At 40.7% G+C, this 17,572-nt stretch overlaps 1 protein-coding gene across 1 annotated transcript in view; it reads left to right on the top strand.

Annotated features, from left to right (window-relative positions):
* Positions 1-382: 382 nt before the first annotated feature.
* DOCK10 (dedicator of cytokinesis 10) overlaps positions 383-17,572 on the top strand; it is a 194,104-nt gene continuing 176,914 nt past the window's right edge. The window contains exon 1 of the mRNA XM_024195224.2: positions 383-544. Within this exon, the coding sequence (XP_024050992.1) occupies positions 383-544 (162 nt within the window). The remainder of the gene's footprint in view (positions 545-17,572) is intronic.

The following is a 17,572-nucleotide window of genomic DNA, read 5'->3' as shown; positions in this document are numbered from 1 at the left end:
TAAACTGCTCCTGTCAATTTTTAATAAACAGCTGGTTTATTTGAACTGGGAATTTTAATGCTTTCAGTTCCATTAAACTGGATTCACAGGAGGATTATTGTAAAAGACAGGAAGCAACGTTCAGACATGAATTCAGAAGCACACAGAGAGAAAAATATCTTAATACTACATGCGTGTGTTTAGTTTCAGTGGATCAGATCAAATCTTTCCTATATCTGCATCCAAGCTATTTGGTTGTGATCAGATGATCAGAATTCAAGGAGGCGATTGGAGAGCTAACTGGCTGCAGCTGCATTGTAGACTGTTTTCAGGGACAAGGAGCCACTGTTTTTCAAACATAGCATAAACATAGAAGTTATTTTGTAGGCTTCAGGATGCAGATATGGGTTGTGCTGCCAGCATTGTTCTGCTTCAAGCCTTTCGTTCTGTGGTACAGAGGAACTGTCCACATATTTGTAGACGACGACAAGAGGAATTGTCACATGAAATTCTGCCACTGGATAGTGATGATGAAATGAACAGACCTAGAACCCTCACCGTAATGGTACAGTATACTTTTAGCAAACAGACAAAGCTGACAGGATTATTATTACAGATGTTATGTGATTTATTGACTTTAACTATGTAGATGGAGGAAAAGAGCATTTGATAGACTGTTTGCAAGTGTGTACTACCTTTCTGGTAGATTTGCTGTCTTTGTTATCAACAGAGCTGAAATTTTACTCTCATCTTTAGCTGGAACTGTGAAGTGCACATATGCTGCCTATAAAGCAACACTGTTATTTAACTTGCCTTTGTGTTTTGTAAGTATTATAAGATATATTACAAGCATTAGAACCATAATGTTGTTTAAAGTATCTTATTTCACACTCTGAATTCCAAAGTGCCAGCTCAGAAATTGTGCACAAAGTCTGTTCATCATAGGAAACTTTTGCCTCAGCCAGGATGCAGACAGAATGTATAGCAAGGTGTATGCAAATTACCTTCCCATAGGTCCTTGCAACAGACTGTTTGTATGATAGAAATCTTTTGCTGATTTATTAGTTCCAAACTCTGAGCTATCCTTAAATGAAAAAATAAAATTTGTTAGCTGGCTAGTGAGTTTCTCTGTTCTGTAGCTCCTTGTTTTTAAAGATTATCATCCTTTAAATGAGTGTTGTTTGCTTTCTGAATTAGACATTTATTTTTAACTTAAGCTGTGATTGAAATAAAACAAGCACTGCAGGTCATTTATTAGGATTCTGTTTGATCAACCAATGTGTGACAGAGCATTTCCTTATTTAAAGCATTGTTTGAGATGAAGAATATATGAGCTACTTAGTTACCACAGTTCCTCCCTGGATATAGACTCTGTCATAATTTTCAGAATTTTGAAAGGGATGAGTTATAATCACTTTTCATCTCTTATATTACAATTATTTGATACTGTATTAGTATTATGTAGTAATCATATTACAAAACCACTGCAGTCATTATTATAGACCGTGTACATCAGAGCCATCATGTACATCATCTGAATGATACAAAGAGACTCCTCACTAAAGAAGTCCAGAGTGTGTTCATTGATACCTTACCTTATCATTATGTACGTTGATTTGTATATAAGTGGGCACTGGGAACAATAGGTAATTTATACCTATTGTGAGATTAACAGAGCATTAGAAATACTGTGTTGCCGTCATGGTAACTGTGGTAAGACACAGTGGGTCAGATCCTAGTAATGCCAGCTTACACCAGCTGAAGATCTGGTCCAGTATTCGTGGTGTTGATAACTTGTCATGGGAACGAAAGAGACTCATTTCATCACTGTAGCTCTGATATCTTAAATCTGTTGTTTTAAACTCTGGAGTCCACATAATGCACAGTTTATTCCTTCAATTTAAAGTTAAATAACTTCCCTCAGAGGAATTTAAAAATAATTGTGTCTCTGACACTAATAATTACTAGGATTGCATAAAATATGCTGTGAAAAGGGACCTAAAGAAAGTGCAGTGTGCAAAAGTACTGACCACCCCATCAAATCTGTTATAATGCTTAGAGTAAAAGCATAGAGTCTTGTTTCAGTTCAGATTGGAGCTGATGTGCAATGCATTTTGGTAGATCTGTCACAGTCCCAAATTACATATAATCTGGGCTGCATCACGCCCTCCTCCCACTCCCCCCCCCCCCTCAGGAGAGGGGGCTAAGAAAGAGGATCTCTCTGCAAAGATCCCCTTGAAGTGTTCCTCCCAGATCAGATTGTCAGGGGGTGGGATTTACCCCCATATGGAATGAAATGTGGGGTCTACCCACAAACCTGAGGGATTCTCAGGAATCCATAGGAGATCAGTGCCAACCAGAAGGCCATCTGCCAGCTTTGTGCCACTGGCAGCCCATGTCCATTCCCTACGGAGCTGTGCTTCCAGGGATTCCTTCTGGTCTCCAATGGATTTCCCCATTACAAAAGTGGCTCTGCAAAACAGGTAATATAGACTTAACCTCTCATGGGCCAGATCAGTTAGTGTGTGTTCCTTAGGCCCCACCTTCACCCAATGTGAGGCCACTCACTTTTATCAACAGCCCACTCAGTCCCCCCTTCTCTTGTGTCCCACAGAAAGCCCCCATAAGGTGTCTTAGTAAGTTGAGGGGGGACATTGTTGATCCCCACTTCCTTGGGGGGGAGATTTGGGGTGCAAAGTCTAGCTCTCCATTTGGGCTGGTTTAAGCTTAGACTACATTTAGAGTGTTGCCCACCAAAAAAGCTATGGAGCAGTAACAGGCTAAAATAAATGCTCTTTCCCTTGTACATGTTTTTTCTGTTTCCCCAGATCTGAGGGATTATTTCGTTCTACCATTAAAAGCAGTCAGTTACCATTAAAGTTAAATAGGATTGCACCTGAAATAAATTGCTATCAAGCTTTGCAGTTAGACTCTGTAATGATATGGAGCACTAGTAACTTCAAAAGAAAGAGCTGCTTTAGGATTCTTAGACATGGCAGTAATAGACAGTACTGTTTTCAATGGATTTCATATGTTGGTTGAAAGGGCAACTTGAGAAAGAAGAAGGATTGAAGGCTGCTTAATCCTAGTAAAATGCATGTGTGAGCCTAACAGATTGTCGCTTGGTCTGTGGTAGATCAGTGAAGTTTATGTATGGATAATGTGCTAGAGACTGTTACACAGACATGCAAAAGAGCATTTGTATCCAACTAACGTTAGTCACAACGATTTCAGGAGCTAAAGTGATCATGCCTGGTTTATTATGAAGTTTTCATATTTGAAGGCACTAAGAGATTTGGATGCCCCAGGAATGCAGGATCAGGTCCTAAAAATACAACATACACCAAAAATAATTACATTTTGTGGCCAGATCCTTAGCTGTTGTAATCCAGTCTTTCAGTGGAGCTGTCAGCTGAGCTACTGGTCCTGTGTCTCCAGGCACTTAGTCCATCTTTCAGGGAAGAGTGAGTCCCATTTAATCTTTGTGCTTGTTGCAATGGAAATAGACTATAGGATAAGAATACATTTCAGTATTAAGGTATTCAGAGAAGATTGTATTTTTTAAAGTATCTTCTATATGGAATAACTGTGCCAAGCCTTCCTCTTGCTTCATACCTTGTGGAATTGTTTTCTGAAGCCTATTTATTACATGGACCAGAAGTGAAATCTGTAATTCACATGAGCTAGATTAGAAAGCAATCTCTGAAGTGCTGCATAGAGCAATTTACCCCTAAGTACTTCTAACAACTGGGCACCTGTACTTTGTTCTACAGTTTTATAAATTAGCTTACACTTGCATCTCTCTCCATTCTTCAACACAAACATTCTAATGCGGTTGTGGTTATCTCAGGAATTGTGCTTTACCATATCACATTCAGCAGGGTCAAGGATTCAGGGAGATGCAGGAGGATTTGATTCCCCGTTTTAATATGATTTCAGCCATTTGACAAATGTAGGTGAAAGGAAAAAAAGAGGAAGAGAAAAAGAAGGCAGTAAAATTTAAGAGACCTCTCTTTATGAAGTTCATTTATTGCACATCAACTGACATGTGACCCAAGGTCCTCTGGTTCCTCAGCTCATAATGACTTTCACTTGAACATTTGATTCTTATTCATTATTTGTATTATGGTAATACCTAGAGCCTAGTTCCGACTGTGCTAGGCACTGCACCCACATAAAAACATGGTCTGTGCCTCAAAGGGCGTACATTTTCAGTATAAGATGAGAGACAGCAGGTGAATACAGCAAGCAGACAAGGGAAAGACAAGGCAACAGTGAGGTAATTGTAAGTGTAATCTTCTGTGACCACTGTTTACCAACTGCCTAGTCATTGACATGAGTTTTGTAGGCATCACATTCACAGCAGAGGATTCTATCATTCTAGTCATTACAGAAGACCAGTCTGATGTCTCTGTTGGCTGATTTTTTCAATTTATATTAGTCTGAAATCCTGATGAGGTGGATTATTAATCATTGTCTTAGATCTTAGATGTATTCCTAAAGGTACTCAGATCTGGGAAATGGTATAAATGAGACAGAAAGAACTGCCTGATGGCTGAGGATATAACCTTGTCTCTGAACCTGAACAGAATCCTGGAGCCACAGGAAATGAGCATCCAGTGGCCACTCAGGAGTTGTATGAATTGATTCAGTGTGATCAGTGGCTCAGCACTTAGCAGCCCATCACATTAATTCATACATTTTAGGAGGACATCCCATTCATGACCTCACTCCAATTCAGTATGAAATTAACAATGTGTTAGTGTGGGTGTGAGCTTAAAAAAATCAGCACAGAATGTAAACAATCATAAACAGTATGTGTGTAAGAGGAAAAACAAAAAAGGAAGAGACTCAAGCAAAGGAAAAAGGACTAAAAAGGAATGAAGACATCTCTGTACATAGATGTTACTCAGAACTATGTAAATCAGTTGGCAGGTAAAGTGTTTAGAAAGGGAGGGGTAATATTTGGGGAGAAATTTTGCTTTGAAAGCACATGACTGAAAAGACATTGAATTTTGCCTCCTGGATTGCTCTTTGTCTTTTCTGATGATACATGCTGTTGTATTTGTGACAGCTGACGGAATAAGAACAAAGGTTCATATTTGTTGAGGATACAATGTTTTTTCTCGATGTCCAGTTATACCCAGGCCAATAAGCTTTGTACTTTTATCAACATACTATGACTTGAATTCAGCAATAGCAAAATAATCATACTTCACTCCTGTATAGCGTTTTTCATCCCTAGATCTCAATGCACTTTGAAAAGCAAGAGAAATATCATTATTCCCCTTTGTATACATGGAGAAACACAGAGGTGAAGTGACTTTCCCAAGTATACAGTATGGGTCAGTGGCAGATAGAAGTCAGATTTGGCTCTCTGTTACACAGGTGACAATCTGGAGAAAGTCTGTTGGGACAGATTCTCATCTCACTTGCTCTGATGTAAATCAGAAGTAACTCCATTGAAGTCAATGGAATTGTATTGCTGTAAAACCAATGAGAGTCAGACCCAGTATGTTTTCACAGGGTCTGGAGACAGAGCCTTGTTGTGTGTCTGAAATGTAACTCAACAAAAGTGTTCTTCAGGTTCTGTTGCATAATATTTATTAATTTACATGTAAATTTTGATCTGTGATGCACTTATCATTGCATCATATATAGGCATTTACTTAATTAAAACCAATACAGTATCTGCACTCCCTATAATAATCAATAGGTGCCCATGTCTACACATCATTTCAAGATCTCCCAACCATGATTCAGTGTTAAGTAAACCCTTGGCCAAATAGAGGAGATTAGCACATTGTTCTGAAGGTCAGTAATCCAGGTGCTACTGGCCCAACAAAAGGACCTGATGCCAACTCCGTGTGGTGCGTCAGAAAACCTGTCTCTTAAATAGCCAAATTCTCTATGGCTTGAGAGATCAAAATCAACAGTTAAAATAAAATATTCTTATATTTTTTCCTTTTATTTTTCCTTTTAAGGGTAAACTTCCATCTTTATCTTGGTTTGTGGACACTTGACATTTGCCTTTATGCTTCAGATATAGGCAGGGCTTAAATTCAGCTGGAGCCTTCCAGAGTAGAGCTTCGGTAAATATTTTTAAACCCGTGGGAGCCCTGGCACGCCTTGTGGGGCAGAAGCCCCAAGCCCTGGGGCTCCAGAAAATATTCTGTGAGAATTTAATCCATGGCTATAGGGCCTTATCCTACTTCCATTGCATCCAATGGGAATTTTGCCATGGACTTGAGAAGGAAGCAGGCCTTTACTTTATATAAATTGTTGGCAGAAGAGTTTGGGAGTAGGGGAGGTAACATAAATGATACATACAATGCATTTGTCCCATGAAAAGTTACTCTCCAACAGTACTATTGTGGGATTCCTTGATTATTGTCTTTCAGACACTTTTTTCATGTAACAAATGATTCTACACGCTCAGTGATGACTTCTCAACCTATTGAGTTCAGTAGGTTTGCACAGTTGTAATTGGTTGGAACTTAACAAACAATTCTGTTGATGGTGGATGAGAAGGAATAGAATCCATCTCACTCAGTCTGAGCTAGGTTGGATCTGCCGTGTTAAAAGAAGTAAAAAACTTCTTTTGCCAGTGTAGTCAGTAAGAATTGATGAACAAGTGCAGGGAGATTGGCTCAGAAAGAAGTAGCCATTTTTACATAGTCACTTTTCAAAGTAGGGGTGCATTTTCATTCTCCACAGCACTGTAGTTGTGCTTAAAAGGTGCATATTGTCTGAAAAGTGACTGTGTAAAAGTGTCCCCTCAATTCTGATCAGATCTTCTCCTTTGGATATCACTAATTATACCTCTGATGACTTCAGTGACACATTTATTATTATTTATTTATTTATTTTCTCCTCCTGTTAGCCCTGTACAGACAGTTCTAATACAACAGAATGAACTGGATTTTATTCTGGCTTGCACACTTATGGAATTGTTAACCGAATTCTGGTGGCAGAGTATAAAATGTGTGTGCTCAGAAAGCTAGAGTTGAATAAGCAAAGCATCCTCTCACAGGGCAAAGAAGAGCCTGTCTCTTGTTTGTGAGAGGGAACTTATCTATTATTAAGCAATATGCAGCTGTACAATGGAGGCAGAAATTAAAGGAACAGAGAAAAGTCTGTGGCAGTATCAGCCTGCAAAAGCAACAACGTTTAACGAAGGGTGCTGTGCAATAATATAATACTTAGCACATATACCACACTTCACAGGTCTGACATGCTCTTCAGGCATTAAATAATTTATTCCCCATAATGTCCCTGTAAGATAAAAATTGTTTGTTCTATTACCTCAATTTTACAGATGGGGAAATTGAGACAGAAAGGTAAAGTGATTTGTGCAAGGCCACACAGCAAGAAGGTTGTAGAGATGGGAACAAAACTCAGGATTTCCTGACTTTGGTCATTTGTAGCCACATATTTCCCTGTTCTTCCCAGAGCCTCACATTGCAAACACATTTATACACAAATATATTCACGTGCATGTTTGAACTACTTGTCTGGAGCACCATCTCTGATTCCTTGTCAACAATTCTGTCTGACAACAATTTTATAGTTCCAATAAGCTATAAAAGAGATTGAATTCCCTAGTTGCTCTTCAGATTCATCTCTTGACTTGTCAGTCCATGAGGTCATGTCTTCTGAGGCTGCAAACCTACACAAGTGCATGTAGAGGGAATGGCTGCAAGGAAGGAGATTCCCATGGAGGATGTCCTGGACCCCTGGACTTGGGGGAACTAGTACTTTTTAGGGTGGGACCTCTTTTGAGCCTGACATGTTACTTCACATAGAACCTTCCCAAATCAAACCACCCAAGAAGGCAATTCCTGCATTGATGTTTGTTCACTCTCTTGTTCTTATAACAATTTCATGTAAACCAGTGAGTGATATTCCCTGAGGAACAGCAATGGGTAGAATTTCTTTTCTTGCAGTAAAGAGGTAGTTATAGATGTAAATATTAAGACAGACGTACACTAAATAGTCAGAAATAATCACACGTATTTTTCCTGCAGTCTGTAATATTCCCAGACCTTCATAATAATAAATTAAAGAATCCATCTTTTCTTGTTGCAAAGAGGCAGAATCATTGGCTTCAGCAGATATACTCAGATTTACACTTCAGTAGATATTGCGGTGACCCTAAGATCAATAGATAGAATCTGAACTCAAGATTTCTACAGTGTGAAATTGGATATGTTGCATATCTTCCTAGATGCGAAAGTCTGTGCTAATGTGTTCATTTTACCCTATTGTACCCCGGAGATTCTACTATTTCCTTTTAAATATGTATCATTACCATTGCTAATACATTGTTAGCAATATGGCTTAAAGATTTTAACCAAAGCAATGTTTTGTTGGTAGCTGATGTATGGACAAAACAAAGCCATTTCACCCTTCTCCTGTTAAACCAAAACCAAACCAAAATTTGAGTTTCAACTTATTGCTTGATGGCTACAATTTTGATTTTTTATTTTGTGGCTAATGCACTCCCTTGCCTCCTCAATCTCTTTTCAGAGAAATCTATTGGCAAATTTTACTTCCATGGGTAAGTACTGAGGGTAAAACTCAGCCTAACAGCAGCCTGCAGTAAATAAGTCCAGCTTTTAGAAAAGTCTCTGGGCCAAAGTGGTAAACTAGTATAACTTAATTTGAACTGATTTGACACTCTATGCAAAATGAGTGTAACTGGATGGCGTTCAGATACCAAAGTGATGGGCGTGTTCTACAGACCTAGGTAGGTGAATATCTTACAAGCCAAGAGTGTGCAACAGGAAAAGAAACTGACAAAGAGGATGTAAGGTAGAGCAGCACTTCCCCCCCACCACCCCCGCCCAGATTTAACTTACTCCCTGTACCATCAGTGCTCCCAGTCTCCGTTTCTATTCACTACAAAAGCCTGAGGTTGATTCAAATAGAATGCAAGGTAAATGTATGTTGTTCTGCCGTAGCAGTGCCAGTTTGACTACTTTGCCATTAACACTCACATCCATTTCCTGACCAACATACTGTATGCCCAATACATATCTCACACCAGCATTTATACTACTACTGACTTTGGCTCAATTTTTTATCTTGTTTCTACCAATGTAAATGCAGACTAGCTTGAGTAGAGTTCTGCTGGATTTAAATGGATGTAAATGACTCTGTCCCAAAGTCTCTGGCTGCACACATGGGTGTGTAGACTTAACTTGGAAACAAGTAAGAATTATAAGAGGTGTATTGCGTGAGCACTGTAAAGAGAAATGGACTTTCTGAAAAAGCCAGCCCCGGGTGGGGGAGGGGGAGGAGATGGGAGGGAGAGAGACAGAAAGAGATCAAGAGGCAAAGGAGAGCTCATTGAGGAGAAAGAGGGAAGCCAAGTGTAAAATATCTTTTTCTTCTCATCTCAAATAAAACTGGTATGTTGTTGTTAAATTTTACAAATATATCTTTTACCTTTTTAATCACTGGCTCTCATTACTTTGTCTTGATTCAGCAAGACGTTCCAATCAATGACATGGCTTTTTTCCTTCTTTTTCTAGCTGGAAGATCCTTGGGGCTTTTATTTTATTTTATTTTTTTAAAGTCCTATTCTTCCCTTCCTCCCACCCCCTTTTTTTTTTTATAAAAAAAAAAAAAAAAAAGCCTTGATTGCTGGATAAACATTCATCCAGCTCACTCTTGGTTAGGTTAGAAAACTGAAGGAAGAGAGTGTGCCAAAGCTTTTCCTGCTGTTCCAGGCTCAGATACAGTTTTTCTTCATCATCAAGCAATCGCAACTCACAGGGCTTGATTCTGGTCTCGGCTACACCCATGTAAATCCGGAATAGCTCCATCAAAGTCACCAGTGTAGCTTATTTCAGAATCTGGTCCCATGCAAATGGCCACTGCTCTTGGAAGACTGGTAGATTAATCAACAAACAGTTACTCTCCCAATTTTCTACCTGACCCCCATCAAATGAATGGCTTCTAATGCCTGTAGAAATTGTGCCTTATTAAGTAACCTTCCCAGCAGCCATAATTTTGGCCAGAGGAATAGGGGAAAATTACAATGTCTCCTGCAGGAACCTTCCTCCCTATCTTTACACAACATCATCCTCTAAACAGTTCCAATGTTCATTCTTATAAGAACGGAAAAAGGGTGGTTGGTATGTGGGTGTGTGTGTGTGGGTGGGTGGTCAGATCTGACCCAGGCTGGGATACTCATTGAAAGGCATTAACTCTTGATGACCACTGGTGTGTTATAGTAATGATAAGGTACATTTTGGGCCTGTCAACTTTGAATGTCACTATATATAGTGTTATACTGAGCTAATTATCCAGTGAAAAATAACCATATTACAGCTGTTTCAGTCTTGCTGATGTCTCCAGGATCACTCTGAAACAGTATTCAGAAACAGATCTGCTTTATAAAACATCTATTTTCTGTTTCCTCTCCCTTCTCTCTGTCTGCTATCTATCACATCCTATTTTTTCCCCATTACTATTGGTATTTTCTTGAAAGTACAAAGCCAACTACACTGGTGTACATCCAGCCAAATTTAACCTGGGGCTAGGCTTTTGTAATACAGCAATAGTCTGGTCATAGGATTCTTGTACATTTCTCTCAAGAAAGGAACAATTAAAGGAGGTGGAATGGAAAATAGATGGGTTCCCATCTCAGACCAAAATACAGGTCAACTATCATGCAGAATGGTGCATATAATAATTTAAACAGTCTGATTGACTGTATCAGGGGACTGTTTTGTACAGCATCTAGCACATTGGGATATTGATCCATGCCTAGGACTCCTAGGCACTATGATAATACAAATAACAAGTAATAACCTCAGAGGCCAGCTATCAAACTAGCCTATTAGGAGTTGAAGGTCATGCCGCTCACAGTTTTCCTTGGCTTTTCTGTAAGGTCTTGGGGGTTTGATCTATGACCTTGATGTCATCAGGGATTTTTGTTTGCTCTATAGGTAATATGCAGGGGAACACTTTTTTTGTACATATGCAGGAATTATTTCATTTAGAAGGATAAACTCAGTTAATAGAAATAATTTTTAAAATGTAACTTGCTTGCTCGGGATATCCCCATTACTTTGAAATGTTCCCCCTTAGTTATATAATATCTGCAAACATGTTACAGCAGTGTGTATAGCAGAACTTGGGCCATGTCTGCCCTTCGGTATACCCCATTGCAATCAGTTGCATAGGAGTGACTATGGGTGAAACTGGGCCCAGTAGCTCTAATCTTTTGAAACTTAAGGACAGGTTCCTAAGTGGGGGATAACAACTGAGCTGATTCATCTCATCTCTCCTCCTCCTTTATTTCCAGTGCTGCCATGACCCCAGCTCTTTCCCTGGCTTTCACTCCACCCTTCCACATGCTTAAGGAGCTTTTGTTCACCCCCCTTGGGCACCCACAGCTCCCTAGAAACACCAGACACCAACATAGAGCATCCAGTCCCCTGTTATTCTCCATTCACCTGCCAACTGGCCTCTAAGCATGCATTTGCTCTATAAGCCTGCTCCGCTAGGGTTGCTGAAACTACTCTCAGCCACCTACCACCAGCAGGTTCTCAGCATCAAGCAAGAGAGTAAAACAGGGTCCCTGAGGAAGTGAGGTGGACGAAGCATGAGCCTGGAGACAGGTTCTGCCAGGAGTGGTACTGCCTACCCTGATCTCAGAACCCCTCACCTCTTCTCAGCACAACGTCTGCTACTCGTCTTTTGGAACTGTCCAGGTAAAAAGAGTGAAGTTCCTTCTAACTAACATAGAATACTACAGGAAATGTTCATTAAACACAGTACATTTCAGCAAGCACTTTTTAAACTGATCATGAGCAGACAATAGGAAAGAATATTTCCTAGCAGAGCCAGTTCTGATATTGGCTTTGTTTGTTTGTGAATTCTCTGCAGACTTTAATATTTACAAATGTATTTGCTATTCACAGTTGTTTGGCAGAACATATTTCAGTCTGTGGCTTGTAGGGTGGATTGATTTAAACCATGGCTATTTAAATCAGGAATTTAAATCATGATTTAAATCACCATGTGGAAAGCCTTGATTTAAATTGATTTTAATTAACTTTTCCATTTGTACTTCAATTATTTTCTAAAGAACAGTGTATTCTCATTGGGCAGCAGGTTTAAAACAAACAAATAAAACAAACAGACTTCACACAGCGCACAGTCAACCTGTGGAACTCCTTGCCTGAGGAGGTTGTGAAGGCTAGGACTATAACAGGGTTTAAAAGAGAACTAGATTAAATTCATGGAGGTTAAGTCCATTAATGGCTATTAGCCAGGATGGGTAAGGAATGGTGTCCCTAGCCTCTGTTTGTCAGAGGGTGGAGATGGATGGCAGGAGAGAGATCACTTGATCATTACCTGTTAGGTTCACTCCCTCTGGGGCGCCTGGCATTGGCCATTGTTGGCAGACAGGATACTGGGCTGGATGGACCTTTGGTCTGACCCAGTATGGCTATTCTTGTGTTTTTATGTTCATTTAGTTCAGTTTATTTTTAAATTTATGTATATTTTAAATGTTTGTTCATTACACAAAAAAGACACGTTCTGACAAACAAACAAAAAATCCCCCCAAAATGTCTGAGAGGTGAGTTGACACAACAGTTTGTACCAACTCCCAAGGAGGATTTTTACACAGTATTTTCAAACTGCCAAAAACTATTGCATGCTTCAACCACTTGCCAATTTTCCTTTTAAAAGCAAAATCGAAAGCAGTTTGGAGTTATACAAATATGATAAAGCATTCCAACCGGGAGATCTTGTACATTATCTGTACATTATCTGATACATATTTAAGAGGCAAGCGTATTTAAGACATATTTAAGAAGCAAAGAGATTTCTTGGGAATATTTGTAAAGGGATTTGATCCTAGGCTGAGACTGTATCTGCTTAGTTCCCCAGAAAAGGGAACAGATTGGGAAAGAACTTCATGCAGGCTCTGCTTTGGTAACTATCCACATCCCTTGCTGGCACTTGTTTCTGGTAGATGCAGGATCTATTTGTAGAGAAACAGAAGTTAACCTCTTAGCTTCTGAGCTCCTGACACTCTCTCCTTTGTTGTATTTAAATGGTGTTTCATTGAAATCATCAGCAGGATGTTCCACGTTGCAGTACCGGTTGAATGGATTCATTGGACTTACATGGTACATAACCTAGCTAGCTGGGTAGAGCCGGATTGTCCCTGTCCCCAATGTAGGTGTGTGGGGGTAGAAAGATTAAGGCTCAAGAGGAAAGGATCATCTTTGTGCACTCCACACAAGGGGAAGATTCCCTTTGGAGCAAATCACCCCCAGGAAGGTGGAGGGGAAACACAGCTGTGGTTCTACTCTCTCTCGGGTTTGCCTCCTGAGTTGTCCTTGGGGCAGCAGGGATCTGTGGAGGCCTGTAGTAAGGGTAAATTACACAATCTAGCCCTTAATGCTCAATGTAACATTCATTCCTTTCCTTTCCTAGCTTTTGAAATATTACTACACTTCGCTTTATCCTCTTCCCTGTTCTCACCTGTACTGCATTGGCTTTACTCACATGATGCTTTCAGGATCAGGCTAATAGTTGGCAAAATATGTTTATGAGGAGCTAATAAAGGTGTCAGTTGTAAAGCAAAACAAAACTGTATAGCAGGTTCGCTGTTAATGCCATGATAGAAGAGCTCTTTGGAATGATACTAAGAAATTATCTTCCTATAAGAAATAAAACCACACGATATTAACATTACCAGCACTGAATTATGTATCCCTTACCTCTTGGAGCTGAAGTGAAATGTTAGCTGAGATTCAGATGAATAGTTCTATGTGCAAACTGGTGGGAATGTGTAGCAAAAATCCCAGAAAACCCTTAGGGGTTACAGTGGACGAGAAGCTGGATATGAGTCAACAATGTGCCCTTGTTGCCAAGAAGGCTAACAGCATTTTGGGCTGTATAAGTAGGGGCATTGCCAGCAGATCGAGGGATGTGATCATTCCCCTGTATTCAACATTGGTGAGGCCTCATCTGGAGCACTGTGTCCAGTTTTGGGCCCCACACTACAAGAAGGATGTGGAAAAATTGGAGAGAGACCACCGGAGGGCAACAAAAATGATTAGGGAGCTGGAGCACATGACTTATGAGGAGAGGCTGAGGGAACTGGGATTGTTTAGTCTCCAGAAGAGAAGAATGGGGGGATTTGATAGCTGCTTTCAACTACCTGAAAGGGGGTTCCAGAGAGGATGGATCTAGACTGTTCTCAGTGGTGCCTGATGACAGGACAAGGAGTAATGGTCTCAAGTTGCAGTGGGGGAGGTTTAGGTTGGATATTAGGAAAAACTTTTTCACTAGGAGGGTGGTGAAGCACTGGAATGGGTTACCTAGGGAGGTGGTGGAATCTCCTTCCTTAGAGGTTTTTAAGGTCACGCTTGACAAAGCCCTGGCTGGGATGATTTAGTTGGGAATTGGTCCTGCTTTGAGCAGGGGGTTGTACTAGATGACCTCCTGAGGTCCCTTCCAACCCTAATATTCTGTGATTCTATGATAGCTGATAAAAGTACCCTCGATTGCATTATAACTGAAAACTGATATACCTAATACAAAGAAAATGAACAAGGGAAGAGAAACTAGCAGAACATCCACTTCCATGTCTAGACATCTAAGGTTAAGTAACTAGGTCCACTGTAAATCCTTGCTGGGGTGTCGCTTGGTTTGGGGGTGGGTGGGTGAGTGTGAGGGAGTATTCAGAGCCTATTGGTTGGAGATCATGGGTCAGGAGAAACCTAATAGGCAGGGTTGGGTTCAGCCCTGCATATTACTTCGCACAAGGCCCCACAAAACTAGCGCCAGGTCTGGGGTACAGGATTTCCTCTGTTCCTGTCTGCATCTTCTAGCCTTTCTTCATGTTCATAAATAAATAAAACTATTTCATCAGTGAGAAAAATCACCCATTTATCACAAATATCTATTAGGATTCCCAGTTATCAGCTTCTTATCCCAGATAAACCATAAAATTCTCCCCATCCAGATCTGATGAGCCATTAATAAGTCCAGGTGACTGAAACTTTATTAGTAGTATTACAGTAATGCCGACAGGCCACCATGGCAGCTGGGGGCATGTTGGGGTAGGCATTGTTACAAGCACATAGCAAGAGAGAGCCCTTGCCTTTAAGAGCTTATGGTTTAAGCACACAAAGGATGGGACAGGAAACGGAAGTGAAGTGACGTGTTGCAGGTCGTACAGTAGCAGTGCCAAGAATAGAACACAGGTCTCTTGACTCCCAGTCCAGCGCTGTATACACTGGCCCACACTGGTTCTGCCTCCAGACCCATGCAGACCATCTAGAAGAGGAGGAGAGGGGCTAAGAGAGCATTTTGTTTTGAATCCCTTTCCCCTTGCGGCACACTAAACTAAATTAATATGAATCTTACTAGCAGGACTTTCATTCCTTGTGTAGTAAATGAAAAAGGGAGTCCAGTCCATCACGTACGCTTTTGAAATTCCTAATCTTTTTATATGTCTACCAAAATCACATTATGAGCTGGGTATCCAAAGGATAGATTATCATGTGTGGTCTGTTTCCACTGAGCTGCTCAGAATATACCCAGGAGCTGTGAGGATATGCACATACGTGTCTGGGGCCATAAGAATGCAATATTTAACAGAGTAGCTTTTAGGCACAGCAACACCGACTTATGCACATAGTACAGTATAAGGAGAGAGACCAGTTTAGTGATTAAGAACAAAGCAGTCAAGGGGATCCCAGGGTCTAATCCTAACAGAGAGCTATTGATAGACTGTATGACCTTGGCCAAGTTGCTTGACCTCCTTCTGCTTCAATCATTCCAGCTGGGAAATTGGGTAAAAATGTGGAATTTCTCTCTAAACCAGATGTTGTGTTTGAGCTGAGCTTTTCTGGGGAAATAAACGGAGAAAAACAATCCTTTTTGTAGCTGACAGTAGACATGAATGGCATACATTAGAACCACGGTCAGACTAGCGTGCAGTGGAAGCCAGAAACTGCAAACAGCATCATGTCTGGAAATAGTAAACAGAGATGATTACATTATTTAATGGCCTCTTATGGCCCTTCATCATTATTTGTGTTTTGTTATCAAGACATGACTCCAGCCCTACTCTATGAAAACAAGAATAATGTTTTTTTAAGATTTCCCAATGGAGTAAACTAAAGAAGAAATTAAAGTAATTGCTTATTTTGTTTTTGTCTGAATCAGCAGGATTAAATGGCTAATGGAAGGTTTATATTCACTGCCCCAATTCCTGATGTACGAATGCTGGGAAAGAATTCTCTTTGTTTAGGGGAGGGGGGGGATAATACAGCCCAGTTTTGATCCAACCTACTCAGGGGCACTAGGGGCCAAAGCCGATGAAATACTGTGTTTTGTCTGTGCTGCTGGATAGCATAGCAGAGAACCCACATAAGGAGACTCCACACCCCCAACTTGGAACCAAAGGACAGGGCTGCTGTACAGTACCTCATCTCCCTTCCTCCCCCCTCCCACATGGTGACTACTCCTGAGAGATGTGGGAGGGAGTGCTGGTGGTGGAAAAGAGAGACTTGGGGCCAGATTCTCTTCTCTCCTCTCACTAGTTTTATGAAAGTATAATTCCATTGACTTCATTGGAGCTACTCTTGGTTTGCACCAGTGCAAATGAAAGGAGAATCATGAGCGAGGAGTAGCAGATAAACATATCATGCACCCTTTGGATTTCCAACGTCGAAATCTGCCCAGAAGTTGCAGCTGATCAGACCAGCAGTATCTTCCCCTGCAACCTCACTCCAAGATGCAGCATAACAGCAAGGTTGCTATGAATGACATGCTGAAAAGAGGAAATAGGAGCAGCAGATAGCTGTGCATCTGTTACTAGCCTCCCAAGATCCGCATGGATGCAGGGACTGCTCCTTCCACACACAGCTGAACATGCTTCCCAAATGGGAGAATTGGGAGGAATTTCCATGAGTAGAAACTTGGAAAACCAGTGAAGGGGTAGTAGGTGGCTCAGGATGTACTAACAGCAAGCACCCATGAATGCTATTAAGGCTGTTTGAGGTGTGTTGTGTGTGTGTGTGTGTGTGTGTGTGTGTGTGTGAAATCAAACTCATGACTGACGAAATACCCTCACCAAGGCCTCCCTCTTTCCCTCCCCTCAGAGGGAAGTTTCAACCACCAAGGAGTCCCATGAACTCCGACTGTGCACAAAGAAGCTGGCAAGTACAACCCATTGAAAGCTCATGACACCTCTACTTCCATGAGAGGGTGTGTCTACACCTTTCATGCAGTGCACAGAAATATAGGAACCTTTCACATATTTGTTCTGCATGAGATACACTAATACCTGGGGCATGAAGCGAAGGTAAAAGCACAGTGAAAAGAATAGTTGAAATCAGTGCACTGTCAGCCTAAGAAGAAAAGAGATGGATTGACATAGCTGGAGCTGGTGACTTCAGGAGCCAATGTCTGGAAAGGCACATTAGCAGAGCCCTGGCAGATATTATAAAAGAGACTTGTGTTTTCCTTTCATGGCTGTTTGTTGCAGGGATGTTGTCTCACTGCCTTGGAGAGCTCACCTTGTGTGCTAATGTCACAGTTATCATGA

This window comes from Terrapene carolina, unplaced genomic scaffold, assembly GCF_002925995.2.
Source record: "Terrapene carolina triunguis isolate 2854851 unplaced genomic scaffold, T_m_triunguis-2.0 Scaffold88, whole genome shotgun sequence".
Taxonomy (NCBI): domain Eukaryota; kingdom Metazoa; phylum Chordata; order Testudines; family Emydidae; genus Terrapene; species Terrapene triunguis.
The sequence above is the reverse complement of the archived record's forward strand: the minus strand, read 5'-3'. Positions and strand labels throughout refer to the sequence as shown.